This window comes from Ambystoma mexicanum, chromosome 1p (genome assembly GCF_040938575.1).
Source record: "Ambystoma mexicanum isolate Mex_15411 chromosome 1p, UKY_AmexF1_1, whole genome shotgun sequence".
NCBI lineage: Eukaryota > Metazoa > Chordata > Amphibia > Caudata > Ambystomatidae > Ambystoma > Ambystoma mexicanum.
The window spans coordinates 1310041360-1310060857 of NC_090921.1; the positions used below are offsets into that span (position 1 = coordinate 1310041360).

The window sequence follows — 19498 nt, forward strand, 5'->3', positions numbered from 1 at the left end:
GTGTGTCTGGGTCCTTCTCCGAAGTGTACAGAGCTTCATAAAAGTCTGCAAAGACTTCTGGGATGGTGGATCGTCCTATATCCGAGCCGGATCCTCCATCGGATATTGCTTGCACCCTGTGTTCTGCCTGTTGTGCACGTAGTCCGGCTGCCAACAGCGCGTCTGCTTTATCCCCCTTCTCATAAAATTTTTGTTTCAAGAGGAGAAGTTTGCGAGCTACTTGTTCATGTTCTAGGAGGCATAGTTCTTCCCTTTTTTTCTTGGCTTCTACAACTTTGTCGGAATCAACAGCATCCCCTTCCCTCGCATCGTTCTCTATTTGGGCGATTTCCCCGCGGAGTCTGCTTTCAATCAAGGTCTCTCTCTTTTTTTTATTGGCTCCCTTCCTCATGAGAATTCCCCTCCACGTTGCCTTACCCGCTTCCCAGACCCCCTGTTTTGGAGACCTCCCCAGTATCGTTCAGTCAAAAATATTCTTCAATTTCAGTCTCCATCTCTAACTTAAAAACGGGATCTTTCCACAACGTCTCATTACACCTCCATTGTCCACATCTAACTGGCAGGGACCCCCATACTAAGTCGACGATCACCATATCGTGGTCCGACCTCGAGATCGCCGTGATTTCTGAGTGCGAGGCCGTGTCGTATAGGTCTCTTGAAGAGTAGAGGTAATCAATGCGGGTAAGTGTATTATGCGGGGCTGAGAAAAAGGTGTACGCCCTCCCTATAGGGTGCATACAACGCCACACATCGACCAGACCATACAATTCCATCATTGCTTTGAATTGGGCGTGGTGCCCTCCAAATTTATCACGTGTTTCTGGGTTACCAGGATGCCAATCTAAGTCGGGGTCTGCCCATGTGTTGACCCTGTCGCCTCTAGCATGATTTTGGGGATCGTTTTGGAAAGGACTCTGACCTCCCCCACGTTGGGGGAGTAAACCGTGGCAATTGTGATGGACACCTTCCCAATGGTCCCTGAGATGAGCAGGGCTCGAGCTTCCGCATATGACCAGACCTTTGTGGCCTTGAAGTCTATCCCTTTTCTGATGAGTATTCCCACCCCTCCCTTCTTCAGTGGCCCCGAGCCCCAGAACTCCAACCCAGATCGCCCTCCCAGGATCACTCTTTCCTCACCTCTCATATATTTGGTCTCCTGCAAAAAAAGTATATCCATTTTCGACCTTCGGAATTCTCTAAAGACGAGTGATCTCTTAGTGGGCGAGTTAAGACCTTTAACATTCAGCGTTCCCACCCTCATGGTGCCCCTGGAACATGATTCAACGGTCATCACAACAGCGGTTTCCATGCCCGTTCAAGCTCCTTGACCATTTCAACCCCTTCCCATGATGTTCGAGTAACCATGAAACCACTTTCCCTTGTAGAACACTTAATTGTACCTTTGATTTGACACGTGTCCCCATCCCCCCCTTCCCACCCGCCCCCACCCCTCCCCGAGTTCGGTGGCGTCCGATTGAGCCCAGTTGGAAGCACTGGCCCGAAACCGAGCCACCAGAGGAGACCGTTACCTCATGGTCCCCTTACATAATAAACATCGAAACTGACTAATGAGCCCCCTATAACCTCCCCCCAGAGTGAGCATATTGGTGCAATATAGGTGGGAGTTTCAAACACATCCTTTCAGTATACCCCCTTGTCTTCTCCATTTCAGAATTTAAATCAACCGGAATGTACCATACTCGTCAAGTGGCAACTGCCCCCTTCCGGGGAGCCATTTCCTCTACAGTATTTTTTCGAGCCTTTCACCTTCCTCCTCTTCGGACCCTGTGTCTGCCATTCCCTCTCGTCCCTGGGGGCATGGTCACGAGATCCCTCCTGATCCTGTGGGTCTAGTAGATCAGAAATGCATGCTTTAATTTCCTGCTCAGAGTTCAGCCTGATTCTCGTGCCCTCATGTTCAAAGGAAAGAGAGAAGGGGTATCCCCATCTGTAGCGCGTGTCACGAGTTTTGAGCCATGTGGTATGTGGTAAGTGGTTTGTACATTTTCCTCAGGGCTAAGGTCAGGGAGGAGAGGTCCTGGTAAATGGTCATTTGGGCTCCACTCAGGGTGATCGTGCCTCCACTCCTCACCTTTTCCAACACTCTCATCCGATCTTGGTAGCAATGAAATAGTGCCAGAACTGATCGCGGGCCTCCAAGCGGCCCCCCCGCCCTGTGAATGTGCTCTGTCTTAGGTTCATCAATATCATTGGCAACAAGCAGCTTGATGATGTCATGTAGGGTCGATTTCAGGTCCTCTTCTGTTTCCCCTTCTTTCTCTGGAATCCCAAAAAAACGCAAGTTGTTCCTCGGTTATCCTGAGGGTCAGCTGCGTTTCGAGAACGTCAATTGAGGCCTCGTTCTCAACCCCCTCAACCCTGTCCTCTATGCTGTCGAGGCGCTGTGTGAGTTTATCAATCTTACCCCCAATGTTGGCCCCCATATTCCTTATTTCTGCGAGCAATCCTGCAATGTCTCCTTTAGTGGCGGCTGTATCCGTATCAGTGGTATCTGTTGGGGGTTCATGCGCCTGGTATTGTGTGTACTGGACTTCGGACGGTTTAGTTGCTGGGGTATTCGTTGCCACAGAGGAAGCACACGCCCCTTCCCTTTGTATTGGCTCTATTATGTTTTCCAAACAAGCGAGACCGCCTCAGGGGGCCTTTGCCTCTGTGGTGTGGGTAAGTCTGTCTTTGCGACCTGGGTAGGGTGGTTCGGCCGTGAGAGCGGCCGTGAGTTGAATCAGGGATAACACCACGTTTCTTTGTGACGGCTCGCAGTATATGTGAGGAAACCGCCTATCGTGTGGGCGGCCCCGTGGGGTTATCCTAGGGGAGGTCAGGTCTTCCGTGCACCCCAGGGGACCAAGGTAGGCCACCTTGGATGATTTGTGCGGCCTTCCCGTATCACTGCCGTCCCCAGTGCAGTGGAGCAATTCTGTGTTCCTCGGGGTAAATATCCTGGGGCTTATGCAACAGGGCAGGGACCAGTCCCCACGTGTCTGCCTTCCGCTGCTGGGCTGCTAACTCCTTCGGGGAATCTGACACGGTTTCAGCCTGGGATGGTGTAGGGGGATATGTCCAGCATTACATATCTGCCTCGTTAGCCAGGTGTGCCATCGGGTCGCAGACCGGGGGGCGAGTGAAGGCTGTCCCCCAGGCCTTGGGTTCACATGTTCCGGGGAATTGACTCTCCGCGCGCAATACGCGGCCACCCTCAAGCGTATTGTGGTGAACCGGGCTGTCGAGCTTGTGGGGACCCGGTCTGTGCCGTGGGGGATGGGCGAGGCCGGGACCGGGCCCGTTATGGCGTTGAGGCAAAACCGCCACAAGGATGCGGGCACAGGGAAGGGGGTCGGTAGAAGTCACTTTCTTCCGCGCTCGGGGGAGCGTCACCGCCTCGCCCTCTGACCGCCGAGTCGCACCTCTGTCCGGCAGCCGGCTATCGAGTCCAGGAGGCGGGCCCACCCCGAAACCGCAATCCAGCGGGAGGGGAGGCGCCGGGGCTCCAACCTCCGTGTTCTTCCCAGGGGGCCCAGTGTCTACACTCCCACGAGGGCTCTCACCGCTCTTCCGTTGGGGCCGGCACACCGCCCCGTTTGTCGGGCTCTTTCCCTCTGCGAGTGGTGGCACATGAGCGCAGGGAGGCAGCCTCCAGGCCGCGCTTCACAAAGCATAGGTGTCGCGGCAGTCCCCAACGAGCTCTGGGCAGAGTCGAGGCCAGCTTTGGTTTTCGGCTCCGAGCTTACATGCGGATATCTATGGGAAGCCGGGCCGTTTTTGGTCAGGTTTTCTGTCGCAAGTGGGGGCGACCTTCCCACACCTCAGTAACGAGTTTCAGCTCCGGGGGGGGGGGTCCAAAAACGGGGGCTCATTTCGCTTTTGGCGACCTCGGAACGGGAGCTCACGCAGGAGAGGTTCTCATCTGTGTGCCCCCTGGTGGCCAACCGAGCATCTGATCTTTAAAGGCCTCCCACTCTGCCTTAGATGTTGAGCCCAATGACAACTTACCGCGGTCTTCAGAAGTGTCGGACTCGTGCCTATGCCATTAACAGCATTTGGTTTTTGTGGGAGGAGGATGAAGAATGACTCCAGGAATGGGATTGTTCCTTAGTTTTCATCTGGTGCCTCTTCTCCTTTTCCAGGGTGGGCCCTTCCTTATCGAGCTCCGATAACCTGAGTGTCCAGAGACTTAGATGGGGCCGACCGATCACTAGTTTCGCTGCCCTCTCCTGGAGTGATTTCAGGTTCATCTTCATGCAAGAACCGCAATCCTTGGTGACGTGACCAACACTGAGGCACCACACGCAGACACTGTGTGGTAACGTAATAGACATCTTGGAATTACAGTCCTTGTACCGTTTGAAGTCATACACCTTGGGAGTGGACACTTCAGCAAAATCACGTCGAATTGATGAAAAACAGTGTGAAAAAAATTCTCGAATGAGAGTTGTTAGAGTGAGCAACATGCTAAGCGCACAGAAAAAAGGAACTAAGCGATGGGGGCATAGTGACGTATTATATGTACGACAACCAACGTCATGTCTGGAGTCGACGACCGCCGTATCAAGTCCAGATGGATCCACAAGCTAGTCGAGGTGCACTACGCCCCCTGTTGAAACGTTTTCTGAGCAGCTGACGCTGGAAGGGATATCTATCTGATGAGAAATCAGTGCGAGAAAAGCAATCTATTAAAATATGGTAATATGTTGGGATGGTCAAAGTGAGAATATACTGGGATTGTGGAATATACTATTATTGGGGGTTCTGTGTATATACTGAAATTGTGCTGGACCCAACTGTTACTATAGTGGGATTTAGTAACCCTGAAACAGACTGATCACAACGTTTGTAAAATACTGGCATGGTAAAACGTGCTGCATTAATGGGGCTGTTAAACAGCAATTGCCAAGATAGCTTCATACCGTGATTGACACACTCAAAATGTACTACGATTAGCAATTTTAGAATATGGTGGGGTGTGACCTCAGTGGTTTAGGATTTTCACAGGGTGTGTAATGTAATTGTGAAAGTGACATTCTGATATTGTCTAATGTGGGCCTAATTCTGCGGTTGTATAACTGGAAATATACGAAGTTTGCCAAATACCAAATATAATGAGATGGTACACACTGGAAACATATTGGGCTTGGGAACTGGGAATATACAAAGGTTTATAATAACTGGGCATATGCTAGGTTTGCCAAACTGGGAGCATAGTGGGATTTTGTGATGCATGTATTTTGGAATTGACAAATTGGGAACAAACTATTTCTTTAAAACAAACTCAGATTGAGGCGATGAGCCAGCAGCATTTGACATCAGTGTGCTTCACATAAGCACAGATCAGATGACTCCACCAGTGCACAGGAAGAGGCTACTTGCCAAAAACAGTGGAGTGCTCATTAAACTGTCATATGTGGGTGGATATGTATAGGTGCAATACGTCAAACCATATGCCGCCAAGCAATTGATATTATTAACTCTCATTGCTGCAATGCATAGTCAATCAAGAGCTAGTTTTCCTAAAAGGGGCCAACAATCATCCTGCATTTATAGCGGTGGCACTTACTTGGTCACTCCCGAAGTACCACATGGCCTGGACATCCTGGTGCTCCACCAGGAATTTGGTGAGGTGATCACGGCCCCCAGTGAGAATGTTCACTACCCCTCCTGGAAGGTCGGATGTGTCAAAGACCTGGAACAACATCAGAAAAATAGAAAGGACATTGTCAATACCTAGCACACGATTACCTTTGAGGGAAAGAAGGTCTCTCTCGTGAATGTCAAAGACCTCGTACAACTGTCAGAGATGGGACCATGATAAAGCAGCGATCTAACAAAACCGTTTTGTTCTGAACAAAAGGTTGAATTGCTGAACAGTATTGAGGAAAAAGTGAACAAGCGATCAATCAAACAGCAGTTTTGAAAGTTATTGTGAAGGACATAAAAACAAACGACCAAGGTATCAGAAATAAAACATCTTCAATTTCCTCCATTCTTCCCAAGAAAATGTGTCTTCCCTCTGTTTTTGTTGTATAACCATGGAAACAGAAACTCAGAATAGGTTGGGGGTGGCGGTTTGAAAGAGGGAGCACTCTACAACCTCTCACAGAAGGTTGGAGCGTGGGTAGACCGAAGCCTCGACAGTCAAGGAGTACAGAAAGGAGAAATAAAAATAGACATTCCTTATCAGAGTGGTCCTGATTAGGAGACTGTGGTGCCATTTTGCCTGGGTCCTTACATTCCACACTTCTTTCCGTACTCCTCAGACCTGTCATATAAAATTCTGCCCTTCAGTCAAACCTATATTCCTGCCGCTTACAGTTCAGACACCACTTAGCATTTCTGGCGTTTGCTCTCACCACCCACTTGTTCCACTTTTCTTGCAACCACACCTGCACCTCTTACTTTAGTGACGTGTGCCGGGCTCTTGCCGGCCTTGACAGAGTTGACTCATTTGCTATGTAACGGAGGCCAACAAGGAAATAAAGAAGAGATGGTGGAATCTTGGTAAATGAGCAAGAAATGAAAGAGGTGTAGCCAGGGCAATAGTAAGGGTGATACGGAAGAGAAAAGACTGTTTGTGCCTCAGCAAACCGTGGAGGCAGGATGCATGCGATCTAGAGAATGCATTGCATTGGTGGCAGGGGTGTACAGAGGAGAGGTCGCAGATCTGCAATGTTAGGGTAGAAGGTAGACTAAACCAGAAAAGGGATAAAAGCCCATTGCAAAAGGCGAAAGGAGGAACAGAAGGGAGAAAACTAATACATGGAGCGGAAATCATTGGGGATCGTGGTAGTTTGCATTTAAGGGGTGGGTATTGGTTCTTATGCAGCAGCTGGAGGGATTTACAGGGACCACTGATGTTGCAGCATCTAAACCAGATGCCTGGTCCCACTGCCTAGACTCGCTGTGAACCAGAGGTTCCTGATGGAGGTCAGGGGCGGGTGGTGGGACGCACACTTTTTTTCGTTTGTATCCAAGATACTGGTAGTGATTGACCTCCTTCAAACACCACTTTTTAATCACTAAGAATATCCCAACCTAGATTCCATCAAGCTACCCCTGTGGTGGTGAACTAGCCCTCTACAAATATCTTATGCTCAGTTACTTGGCCTACTTCTGTCATAAGTTGCATTCAACTGCATTATTTACATCAGGATGATTTTGAACGTGGAGAGCAAGCCTAGATGACCAGGTAATATTTCTGTCAATTTGGTTCCACATTTGGAGTCGGTAAATCAAATGCAGGCAATTGCTCATGTTTAGACAGTTATTTTATAACTCTTTTATAAACCCGTCTCATATACAACACAATTCTTTAGATAAAGAAGGCCCCCTGGCTCTCACTAAAGACCCATCTGCCACTGACCATAACTTGCAATCCCAGACTTCCCACGGCGAAACAGCTGGCAGTCTTTTAAGTCTGGAAATGATACATTACTCACCTTAGTGACTAATGTACTCCTAGTCCATAGTCCCCTTTCCTTCATACTGTATGGGCCTCCCTCGCTAGGGACGGGAGACAGAATCTTTTTCCAACAGAAACATCATCTTCCTCTTTAAATTTAGATGCATGCGGGGGCGCGGCTCTGGGAGCATGAACTCCCCTGACTCCACCCACTTGCGCCGCTCCTCAGTCCCCTTTGACGCATCGACAATATTAACATTCCCTAATGACACCAGTTTTATTAGGGGGGAGGATGGTGGAACATATGGAGGAAAGGGGACTGTTAACTAGGAGTAGGTTGGTCACTACGGTGAGTAACTTATAATTACTCCTGCGTCCAGTCCCCTTTCCACCATACTGTATGAGTGAGTACAACTGAATGTAGCCCCAGGGTGGAGAGGTGCCCTCTTAAGAAAACAAGTTCCTTAACACTGCCTGACCAAATGCTGCGTCCGACCTGGAGCCGGCATCCAAGCAGTAGTGTTTGCAGAAGGCCAAGATCATAGCCCATGTAGCCACCTTGCTGATAAACCTGCCACGGAACGTGCCTCTGGAAAGCAACTGCCGTGGCTTTATCTCTGATTGCGTGGGCATGCATATTTTCTGGAAGAAGTTAGTGTTGCCCCTCATATGCCTTCATGATGGCCGTAACCATCCACCTTGCTATGGAAGCCTTGGAGGCTTGACAGTCAGGCTTTGACCCGCCAAAGGTGACAAAGAGGGCATCCAATTTACGGACGCTCCTGGTCCTGTGCAGGTAGTATTTTGGCGCACGCCTCACATCCAGACAGTGCAATAGCCACTGAGCGTCATCCTTAGGGTCAACGAAAAACATTGGTAGCACTATATCCTCATTTAGGTGAAAAGAGGAGACACCCTAAGGTAAGCATGAAGGGTGAGTTCTAAGCACCACCTTGTACTTATGAAAAGTAGTATAAGGCTCTGAGGACAACAGCACCTGAATTTCACTGATCCGGCATGTCGAGGTAAGGCCCACCAGGAGGGCTGTCTTTATGGTGACTAGCCTGATGTTGCAGACGCCATAGGTTTGAACAGTTCATGCACCAGGGCACACAAGACCACATTGAGGTCCCACACTGGGTGTGCTTTCTTGATAGGCAGATAAAGCCTGGTCAGGCCAGCCAAGTGTCTTAACCACCGGATTAGAGGATAAAAATACCTCCTCCTCCGAGTTCCTGTAGGCTCCAATGGCCGCCAGACAGGTACATGTGTCTACCAGCACCCCCGAGTGTGCGAGGTGCGCATGGAAGGGTAACACGTCATCCAACGCACAGGTCAATGGATCAACCTCCTTTGTTCCTGCTCAGTTACAAAACCTGGCCCACTTGCTTTTGTACTGGCTCCTGTTAGCATCGCTCCTAGCCCCTTGTATAAGGTATAGGTTAGCCTGCGACAGATGCAGATGCCTCAGTGTGACTTGTTAAGGGACCACTCTGCGAGGGCTGACCTCTAGGGGGTGGGGTGAACAGTGTTCATTAGTCTTGTAAAGACCCTGCAACCCAAATTGAGGCCAAAGGGTAGAACCTTGTATTGGAAGTGAAAACCCATGATCCTGAACCTCAGAAAGGACCGATGGGGTTGCCAGATCGGGACGTGTAGGTAGGCATCCTTCAGATCCAGGGAGCACATCCAGTCTCCCGCACGCAAGGTCTCCGCTATTAGCGCTGGGGTAACCATCTTCAACTTTTGGAGAAGGGAAAGGTTCAAGGTGGAAAGGTCCAACAACTCCCAGGCCAGCCTGTTTTTTTTGTGTATGGTGAAAATGTGTGAATAGAAGCCCAGGCCCTGCTGAGAGGCTGGGACTTCCTGCACTGCCTGACTCTGAAGGAAAGGGAGCCGGAAGCCCGTGGATACTACTGAGAGGATCCATGGGCCCATGAACCTTGTCTGCCAGTGGTGAGCGTGAAGGGCAAGCATGCCCCCCTATTGGAGACTCGTGGATCCGGATGGGTGTATCACGATTTCTTGCCATTTGAGGCTGGGGCTGAGAAGGAGGACTGTAAAAAACCCTTGTGAGCCATCTTGTGCTGCTTGGGCCTGTGACGGCTTGGGGATCTCTCCCGTTGTCTGGACCGTCTATCTTGGAAGCCCCTGAAGCCTCCGAAGGACCGAACCTTGTCTGAGCGCTGGTGCGCTTGGCCATGTGTCTTAGGGGTGGACTTGGTGAGGTTCGATAAAGACTTTGCAGTCCGAGAGCTATTCCTTTCCTTATCGAGTTCCTCATCTTTTGTTGAATGGAACAGGTCCCCTGCTCGAAAGGAAGGTTCCGTAGACGTTCCTGGACATCTGGATTGAACTTAGTCGCCCTTAGTCAAGTCGCCCTTCTCATGTCGATAGCAATACAGATGGCGCAACCTGAGGTATCAGTATGAGCCACCGTGGACTCCATTATGTCCTGCGCCACTATTTTGATTCAGCCAGGCCCCCCATGAAACGAGCGCGGCTCTGCAAAGGAAGTTCAGGTAGGAAGTCAGCGATCTCCCGTCAGAGCCTCTGGTTGACCGCCGCCAGCATGGCATCCGCATTGGACTGGCACAGATGGAGAGTGGCATTGGAATTGATTTTCTTTCCAAATGCCTCCAGGATCTTCTCCTTACTGAGGAGTGCTGAGGCTGTTGTAGCCGAGGACTATTGAGGCTTAGAGTACAGCGATGCTGCCACCATCAATGAGGAGTGTGGTTGGGGGTGCGCCGACAGTAAGAGGGGGTCCCCTTCCTTTTGCCTAAACTTAGCATCCAGACGCCAATTGGTAGGCTGGGTAGAATGTGGCTTGAGCCATCCTTTTCTGGCAAGCGCCACCATGTCCTTCTGCAGTGGGATTCCGTTCTAGCCGTGGGGCGTAGAGTGAAAACCTCTGCCAATGCCCCCGCCTCCGGTTGTTCCACCTGGGGCTGTGGGATTCCCAAATACTCAGCAAGGCCTGCCAGACGTTCGTGAAAGGCTTAGGCTGATGGTGTCTGGGTCCTCCTCCTCATCTGTGTCCCCCATTGTGTCTTGCTGGTACAGTGCAGCAGGAGGAGTGCTGGGCACAGGAAGCTGTGGTGTACTGATTATCAGCGCCAGAGGCAGCTGCGGCAGTGTGTACGGGGCTGCCGTCACTGGTACAGGCATGGGAGCCGGTGTCGTAGGGACTGGCGATGGGGCCTGGGGTTGCGCTGGACCCATAGGAGCTGGACCCAAAAGGCGGCGTGGCCAAAGGTGCTAGCGGCTGTACCGGAGGGAGCATGTAAGGATGGTACCCATCTGTGGGGACCTCATGATAGTAAGGAACTTCTCAAATAACCCATCTTCACAGGCCAGAGGAGTGTTTGATGGAATAGGCATAGATGCAGGGCCCTGAGGTTGCTGAGACCGAGGCACGCCCTGTCTCGCTGTATGGGGTGAGGTATATCTGCCCTGCGAAATTGACGAGTATGCTATGGATCCAGTGACAGGCGTTGACCAGTCCCACCTGGAAACTCGCTCCCCTACCTGGTCCCCAAAGGGAGATGCTGTCGAGTGAGCTGCCATTTTGTCTGGCCCAGTGGCCATTTTTTTTGCTGCATGCAATGTGCCTGCGTCGTGGTACTTACTGTGTTGGGACCAGCCTCATCCAGTATGTAGAGCGATGGAGGTTGAGGCCTACCCTGCACCTCAGGTTGGGGCCTGGTAGGTAGAGTGCTCTCGACTATGGAGCTGGTAGTTCTGCGTACAGGCGCCCCCCTCAGACATCAGTCCAGTGTTAGGGCATAGCCCCTCAGGTTGAGACCCATTAATAGAACCTTGCAGTAACTCAGCGGAATCACCGGTAGGATCCTGCAACCCCCTCGACCTCGGGCAGTAGCTGGAGCAGCCTCAGTGCTGGTCATAGAACCCGTTAGGTCCCTCCCGCTAGTGCGCTTCCTAGGAAAGGAGTTGCCTTTGCGGGGTGCGGAGGAGAACAATGCACGTACCTTGGGCCTGGTCTTCTACTTCACAAACGCTTTCAGGTCCTCTGGAGGCGACCTTCCGAAGAGATCCCTCCACCTGGCTAGTCTGTTCTTCAGGGTGCGCAGTGTCAGAGCGGACGGAGGCAGAGGGCGTAGGGGTTGGATGTTGGGAAGGGACCCTCGCAGGCTGGACACCTGCTGAAGCCTGCCATTGTGACATGCGCCGGGGAAGAGAGTGGCGTCAGAGGACAAAAGCGGTACCTGACCATTGAAAGAGAAAAAGAAGACAAAAAAGTATTTGTATTTGTTTTATTTGTATAGCGCAGACCAGGCCCAAGGGCAACTGGGCGCATATCTTAGTAGAACATTACATTACAGGTAGTGGACATTACATTACGGGTAGGACATATCATCACAAAAGTTCCAACAGATTGTAAACAAAGTATACAATTGACGTTACAAATCAAGGCAACAATCAGAACGGAGCAGAACAGAGCTAGGTCCCAGATGGCCCGTCCAAAAACAGAAGAGCGGTTGTTAGTGGGATGTTGCTAACCAAAGCTTGGCTTTGTGTTTGAATTGGTTAAATGAAGGTAGCGTTCTGATCATGAGTGGTACAGTGTTCCAAAGCTTCGCTGCCAGGACAGGGAAGCTAGCGCCCCCAGCAGGATGAAGCTTGAATCTAGGTATCGCAAGACCTTGGGTTTGTGCAGATCCGAGTGCTCGTGCTGGTATATATTGAGTGAATCGCGAGGCTAAGTATGAAAGGGCCTGGTGGTTAACACATTTGTATGTGAGGGCCAGTGCTTTCAGGGAGATCCTTTGGGCGACTGAGAGCCAGTTGAGGTTCTTCCTGGTTTCTGAGATGTGGGCAGATCGGGGGATGTGAAAGGCTGCTCTGATGGCATTGTTTTGGGTCGTCTGAAGTTTGTTAAGATTAGCCTGGTTAGTGCCTTGGTACAGTGCATTGCAGTAGTCCAGTTTGGACATAACCAAGGTCCTGGCCAGGGTAATGCAATTCTGGGAAGTAAGGAATGGGCGACAGGCCGAGATCAATTTGCAAGTGTATGCAGACACAGCGGCAACTGCATTGGTTTGTCTGGTGAGTGTCAAGGAGGTGTCCAGGTATATACCCAGAGTTTTGGTGTCTTTAGATACTTTAATCAAATTACCGTCAATGTTAAAGGAGCCGAACAGGGGACTCAGTTTGTTAAGTCTCTGTTGCCTGTCTAAGATGAGAAGCTCAGTCTTGTCATCGTTGAGGCACAGTTCGTGCTGGGCCATCCAGGCTTGTATGACAAGGTAAATGTCGTTAAGGGCTTTAGAGTCAGCAATGTGTCACCAGTGATGGGTATGAGTATGTGGGTGTCATCAGCGTAATTCGTGTAGGTGACACCTAGATAGTCAAGCACATCAAGTACTTCTCTGAGGAAGAGCACATGTAATTACTAGGCCGAAGGCCTAAACAAGGAACACTGGTGAAAGCGGTCCTTTTCTGTCCACACCGAAAAGAGGACTGGGGTTTGGCACCGGTGGGCGGAGTCAGGGAAGCGCATGCTCCCAGGGCCACGCCACAGCGCGCATCTAAATTTAAAGGGGAAGATGATTTTTCTGGTGAAAAAGGTTCCATCTCCAGTCCCTAGCGTGGACTGAAGGGGGCTATGTCTGACACAAACACCACATCTTGAGACTCTGCATAATTGTACTTTGGGTCACTGAGCCACTCTGCTTCGTCTCAAATGTTAGTGTTTGCATCCAGTCTGGTAGCAGATCCTGCCAGGAGACAGCTCCCCCCGGAAGACAGTGTTCTTTTCTTTTACACTATTTCGTACAACTTAAGTACACTTAGACCCTTGATATGTGTTTGCCTTTAAGCCCTCTAGGGTCATTAAATTCCTCCCTTTCTTTCGGATTTCTTTCCAGATCAGGGGTTTCCCTGGCCCATTCTTTGCTGAACAAAATGGCTGACCACACTACTGAACGGGATCCCTCTTCAGTATTTACTCGCTAATTGTGTTTAGACCCTTTCTGGTAAGATACAGCTATGTCATAGCCTTTACTATCCTTATTTCTAATCACCTTTCTCTCCATTTCAATAATAATTTTTTTGCATACTTCTTTAATAGGATCTCAGCATATTCTGACGTGAATAGACAGATCTACCTCCCACCAAAACTATCTTTTTGATGACTGATGCAATCAAAATCGTAGGTAATTTTTCTTTTTTACTGACATGCCCTACATTTGACAGCAATTACTTAAATTCACTATTGGGGTTAAAACACAACATACCAAATTAGACATTTTATGTGATTCACCTTGTGATGGACTTTTTTGTACACACAAGACACAGTGTGTCTATGACTATTAGTAAGAAACAAATGTATGAGCGTAATATGCGTTTATCTATTTGTATCTACATCCACAAAATTAGGCGTTATTATATGACTAATATGATGACCTTTGTAAAGGTATATAAGATACTCTGCATAGAGATGATTGGTTCTCATGTGGATTTATGTGAACGTTATGTTTTTCAGAGATTGTTTGAAAAGTTTGAAAAATTATGAAAATTGCCCCTGAAGAAGTGAATCATTTCACGAAACGTGTTGGGCTTCTAAATAAATCATTGGATTTAAACTAATGTACATTTTGTCACTGTGTATATGTGTACATATGCAATTGAAGAATTATTATTGATCCTTTTCCTGTTAATCTCAATTGAATATATTACCTAAATCTTTTTCTTAATAGAAAAAATGTATAATAGGACTCATTATTGAGCCACCCATAAAGTGCAGAGGACGGGAGTTCCCAGATTTGGGAACTTGATCTGTGTTTTGCATCCAGTCTGCACCCTGTAATAAAATTTCTCTGGGGTTTGCAAATCGCTCTCTCACCCAGTATATCAATACAATCAGAGAATAAATCAGCCTCATTCTGTAAATAAATCACCTTTAAGAAAGGAAGGGGGACAAATGGCAGCAATGGGGTCTCCTCGTGATTTGCATAAAATCTGAGGGCATGTTGGGGACATTAGAATGCTTTTTTTATATTTGAAATATGTCTCTGATAGCCACTCAGTATGAAATCCTTTTGAGCAGGTGGGCTTTGCGTTAATTTAATTTCTTTTGTCAGAATACGCAACCTTACAGAAAAAATGCCAAGCCCCAAGCCATGAATACTCATTTGGACACTGTTGTGGAAAGGGGCATCCTGCTATGAGGCCTCCCATTGCACCGTGAGCACCCCGGCGCCAAAAGAAGACACAGGGGACTCTGCATCCCGTCCGGGCACCACGCATGCTCTGCGAGCTCGCGTGATTGGCACAATTATTAATTTCCACATGCGACAGAGTTACGTCACTCTGCCGCGTGTGCCTGTTAAAGGGGCACCACAGCTGTCCGCATAAGAATGTGAGGCTCGGCTAGTTCTCGAGAAGAGACACTTCACCATTTGCTTACTGTGAGTCTCCTGACATGCTTTTTTAGACTAAAGAGGAGTCCACAGGAGACAGAACACAGGTGGCTTATGGGTGACAGAGAGGGTCCCGACTCTGGGACAGTTTTGGGAGATTGCCTTGGATGTAACTCTTTCTTTTTGTGAGCTAGAGAGACTCTTGCTTGCCACCCAAGTTGGCACCATGCAGCCTCTTAAAATCTCAAATACGTTGAGGTATTTCTGAAGTTACGGCCAGTATGACTTTTAGATTTTCCCTTCCATTACCAAGTGGAATCATGTTTAGTGCGAAGGACAAGGAGTCTCATTTGCCAGATTGTTAAAATGGTTAGCGATGGTAGTGATTGCCATAACAATGAGTAAATTTACAAACTTGGAAGCTCCTCTGATGATAACAAATAAGGCTAAACACGCTGTTTTATGGGAAAGCTCCGACTCAGGAGGGTCTACAACCACGCTTGAGCACAGCGTACCTTTCAAAGACGAGAAAAATCAATTTGTATACCAATGTGGTCCCACTCACAAGGGCAGAACACCACTGGAAATGCACAGCAATTGAAGGGATAGGATGCCATCAGCAACCCTAGACACGTTTCTGGCTTGTTGGGTGTCATCAGTGGGAGGAAGTTGAGCCTCTCACCTGTGAAAGGTATAATGAGCCAAAACGTGTTTGCAGACCCTCGCGATTGGGATACTTCCCATTCAACAGGTTATTTGAGCTTTGTTCGTTCTCAGTAGATGGGCTCCCACAGTTTTGTGAATTATGAGCAGATGTTAAGAATTGAGCAAGAATAGAGAACCAACTGGATATGGTACATGAAATTAACAACCTCCCAAGTCATTCTGCCAATCCTTTGCCTCTGGGGTGCTCACTCTAAGATGACATCTGTGAGGTCAGCTCAAAGACAGGCAACACACTGAACAAAAAGAGTCTTGGGACGGAGAGAAACCACTTATCCAATGCTGGTAGCCAATTATAGATGGCAAGGCTTTTGAAGCTATAGAAGAGAGGAATTTAAATCTGGAAGGAAGCCATTCAGGACCCAGTGGGGAACTGTAAAGCCAGGGAGGAACCATAGACCGGCAAAGGAAAGGACAAAGAGTGAGGGGAATGTGGCAGCTGCAGAACTTTGAAACTGGAGCAATGTAAATGGCCAGCCTGCACTGCATCGCGTGAGCACGCCCGACGCCAACATAGAGCCAGTATGCGGCCCTAAGGATAACCTGGCTGTGGAATTTGGCAATGCAGCCTTTTATATCATGTTTCACAAAGGGCATTTCTTTACTTCTACCTCACACTTTCCCTTTCCCATCCGGTTATGTAATATTACTGATAAATACTGTGACGAGGCAGGATGGGAAAACGAAAGGTTACACAGGTCTCCAGCTAGGACACACTGTATTGGAGAGTTATCCTTACGTTAGAAAGATCTTATGGGATCAGACAGTGGGTGGGAGTGTAGTGGGAGTCGAGTAGTTCTATGTGATTTTCTCAAAAAGATGTTATTGAATTCGATAAAAAAAAATGTTTCTTTGTGGTAGATTTTGCCACAAATCTATTGAGGGGATACCCCATAAGTCCCCCACCCAATAAGCCCACTACATTATTTATTCACCTAAACCCACTCCTCACATATATTTCCGGCAAAATTTGTCAAAATACATTAGATGACATTGAATTAGACGAAATCTGCCACAGCAAAACCTCCCCATCACAGTCGTGCGGGGGCAGGACGACTCTGGAGTGGTGGGGGCAGAGGAAGATGGAGGAGTGCTAGGCATTCGGGCGGAGGGTGGGATCACCAGGTGACAGTGGGGAGCCAGGGTGGGTAAGATGGGTAGGGGTTCGGGGGTTGGCAACCATATAGTCAGTAGTGGACAGACAGTTGGCTATTGGGTCGGGGGTGGAGGATCAGGAAGAAAAAGGTAATCCTCTTCATAACTCCCAATGCCGACCATCAATACACAATGGGAGATGCAAAAAAGAATCTTTTGTGAACAATCACATGAAACTGATCTTACAAGCTCAGGCAGTAGGGGTGTCACGGTATTAGTTTTATGATGGTACAATAACCTTATTGCCAAATGACGGTATATCATGGTTATCGCGGTATAGCAGGTGGAGTTAACTAATCTTAACAAATATTTTCTTAAAAGTCATAAATTGTCAGATTTATCATCACAAACAAAACCAGGCACCCAGGGTCAGAATTGGGCTTTTCAACATACTTTCCACTGAAATGCCACCCCTTGCTTCCACCAAGCACAAACACACATGTGGAGAGGAGAGGGGGGGGGGGGGAGGGGGCAGCCCTGCTGCGACTGGCAAACCAAACTGAATAGCTTTTCTTAAGTGGTCCTTTAGGCTTTTAGCTCCCCCACTGGCTACTGGTGAAGATGAACATGTTGCCATCTTGATAACCTGCATGCCAGAGATCATTGGAGCCTGATGGTAGTATACGCTTGTGCGCATACACACACGCGCATATATATATATATATATATTCTCATTCATTCTCTCTCTCTCTCTCTCTCTCTCTCTCTCTCTCTAATCATGGACATGTTACCCTTTGGTATGGCAGCAGGCAATACCCTCAGAGATGAGTACATTTTGCAGTGTGACGACTTATATGTAAATTCAATGCTAGAATCAGGGAAATCCCCCATTGCCATATGTTTAGAAATCATTATCCATTATAAATATATAAACCCCAAAGCCGCCAACCCAAAGTAAACTCTTTTCCTTCTTGGCACTGTATTTATTCTTCCTATTGCTAACATATTGATTTTGTGTCAGGCACGTGTGGTTTATGGAATGGCATTAAAAACTGCTCCAACTGAAACTACTCGGCAGACGGCACATCCAACGGTGCAAGACCAGGACTTGCTTACTGCAGCCTTTCCAAATCTGATTGAAAAGCACACTTAACGGTATGAACGGTATACCGGTATAAACAATGTGACGGTTATTATTGTTCAATTAAATGGTTCACGGTATCTTTAACGGTATACCGTAATACGTTACATCCCTATCAGGCAGCGGACAACAGTTCATGTGGCGACACCAAGGTTGTACAAATCATCAATGTAGATTCTGAAATGTTTCGAAGTCACTCATAAATCAACTCCCTAGAGCAGCAAGAAAGAACCCCCTAGAATCCTGGAAATAACAAAATAGTTTGGGGCTGCACTCGTTTCTGAAAATGTATCTTTTATCACCCTCCACTGACAGTTTTTCTAATCCACTGTCTCAACTCATTTTGGAGATAAAGAATTTGTCATTTTCATTACTTTTTATATATTTGTAAAGAGTACAGCAAGCAAGGGGAGCAATGGTGTTGAGATACACAGACCAAGTTGAATTGCAGCATTTAAACAGGGCTCAAACTTTTTTTAGGAACAGGAGATTATTAATTTGGCACCTGACTGCCAAGCTATCCATCGGCATTTAGGACTACTATTCCCTATTGCCTGCAACGCAAAAAGATCTGTCTCCAATTTGTTCATAGCTGATTTGGGAATGCACAACAGGTAAATGTTCTCCCATTTTAGTGAATGGCCAAGTGAATATTTGTTGAATCTGGTGGATATGTACCATTTCAAAAAATATAATCCGGCAATATTGCTGCAGTATTCTGTCTCCAGGAAATCCTCTAACAGTTGTGACCACCTCTCTGAAGAACAGATGAACAGATATACTCACGCGAAACTACTAAAAAAATAAGAAAAACTGGAGAAAATCTGGAGGGGAAACACGCTAGCAAACTCACCTACCATCAACAGTTATGCCTTTATAGGGCTGAAGTAGTCAAAGCAAAAAAAGCACACTACTCCAAATGTACTGATTCTGTGCATCACAGTGAAAGGTAAATGTATAAAATCAGAGTATTCAAAAACATGACAGCCTGCAACACAAACCCCACCGCTTATCCCTACCCAAGAGCTCTGTGACCAGATTGCTGTTCAGTTCAACCAAAAAGATCCTCGACATCCAGGATCACCTCGACAATAAAGGGTGCTCACACCCACACGCCACCACAGATGCCACCAACACCTCCCATCATCTTTCCACCTTCTTTCTGCAGAGGACCTGCAAGCTACCATTAACTCACGCAACCCATCAGAATCTCCTGAGGATCCATGCACCTGCCGCCTCCAAGCTTTACAAATCCATCATGAAATCTCCAGACTTGACACCCATCTTCCTAGGCCTGCTCAACAACTACTTCAGCACAGAAAGTGTATCAACTCAGTTGAAAATTGATTAAAAAGGCAGCAAATTTCATCCACTCTCTGAAGTGATGTAGGTACAAGCACTAGTGTGTCCAGTTTATTTGAATGTGGAGCAAATAAATGACATTTTAGTTAGGGTAAATCATCCTCCCAACAGTGTGGATGAACCCCTTTTATGCACAAATTGACTTGGAAGTTATTTAAACTTGAATCGGGGATCTACAGAAGATACACAATAAGATGAATGACATTGAAGATTTATTTCTTCATTTAATAAATCTTGATCGTAGAACATACCAACATTGTTAAAATTCTTGTAGAGCATAGAATTAAAGACCGAAAGAAAGAAGAGTTCATATCGAAATTCATGTTCTGCAGGAAGTAGACATTAAGAAGGGAGTCGTTTTAAAATCAATATGCTTGT

At 47.7% G+C, this 19498-nt stretch overlaps 1 protein-coding gene across 2 annotated transcripts in view; it reads right to left on the minus strand.

The window, feature by feature from the left end:
- The window catches only part of ALDH16A1 (aldehyde dehydrogenase 16 family member A1), a 703308-nt gene that overhangs the window by 32302 nt on the left and 651508 nt on the right, over positions 1 to 19498 (minus strand). For both annotated transcript variants that reach the window (XM_069606350.1, XM_069606359.1), the window contains exon 16: positions 5573 to 5698. In XM_069606350.1, coding sequence (XP_069462451.1) covers positions 5573 to 5698 — 126 coding nt within the window. The remainder of the gene's footprint in view (positions 1 to 5572; positions 5699 to 19498) is intronic.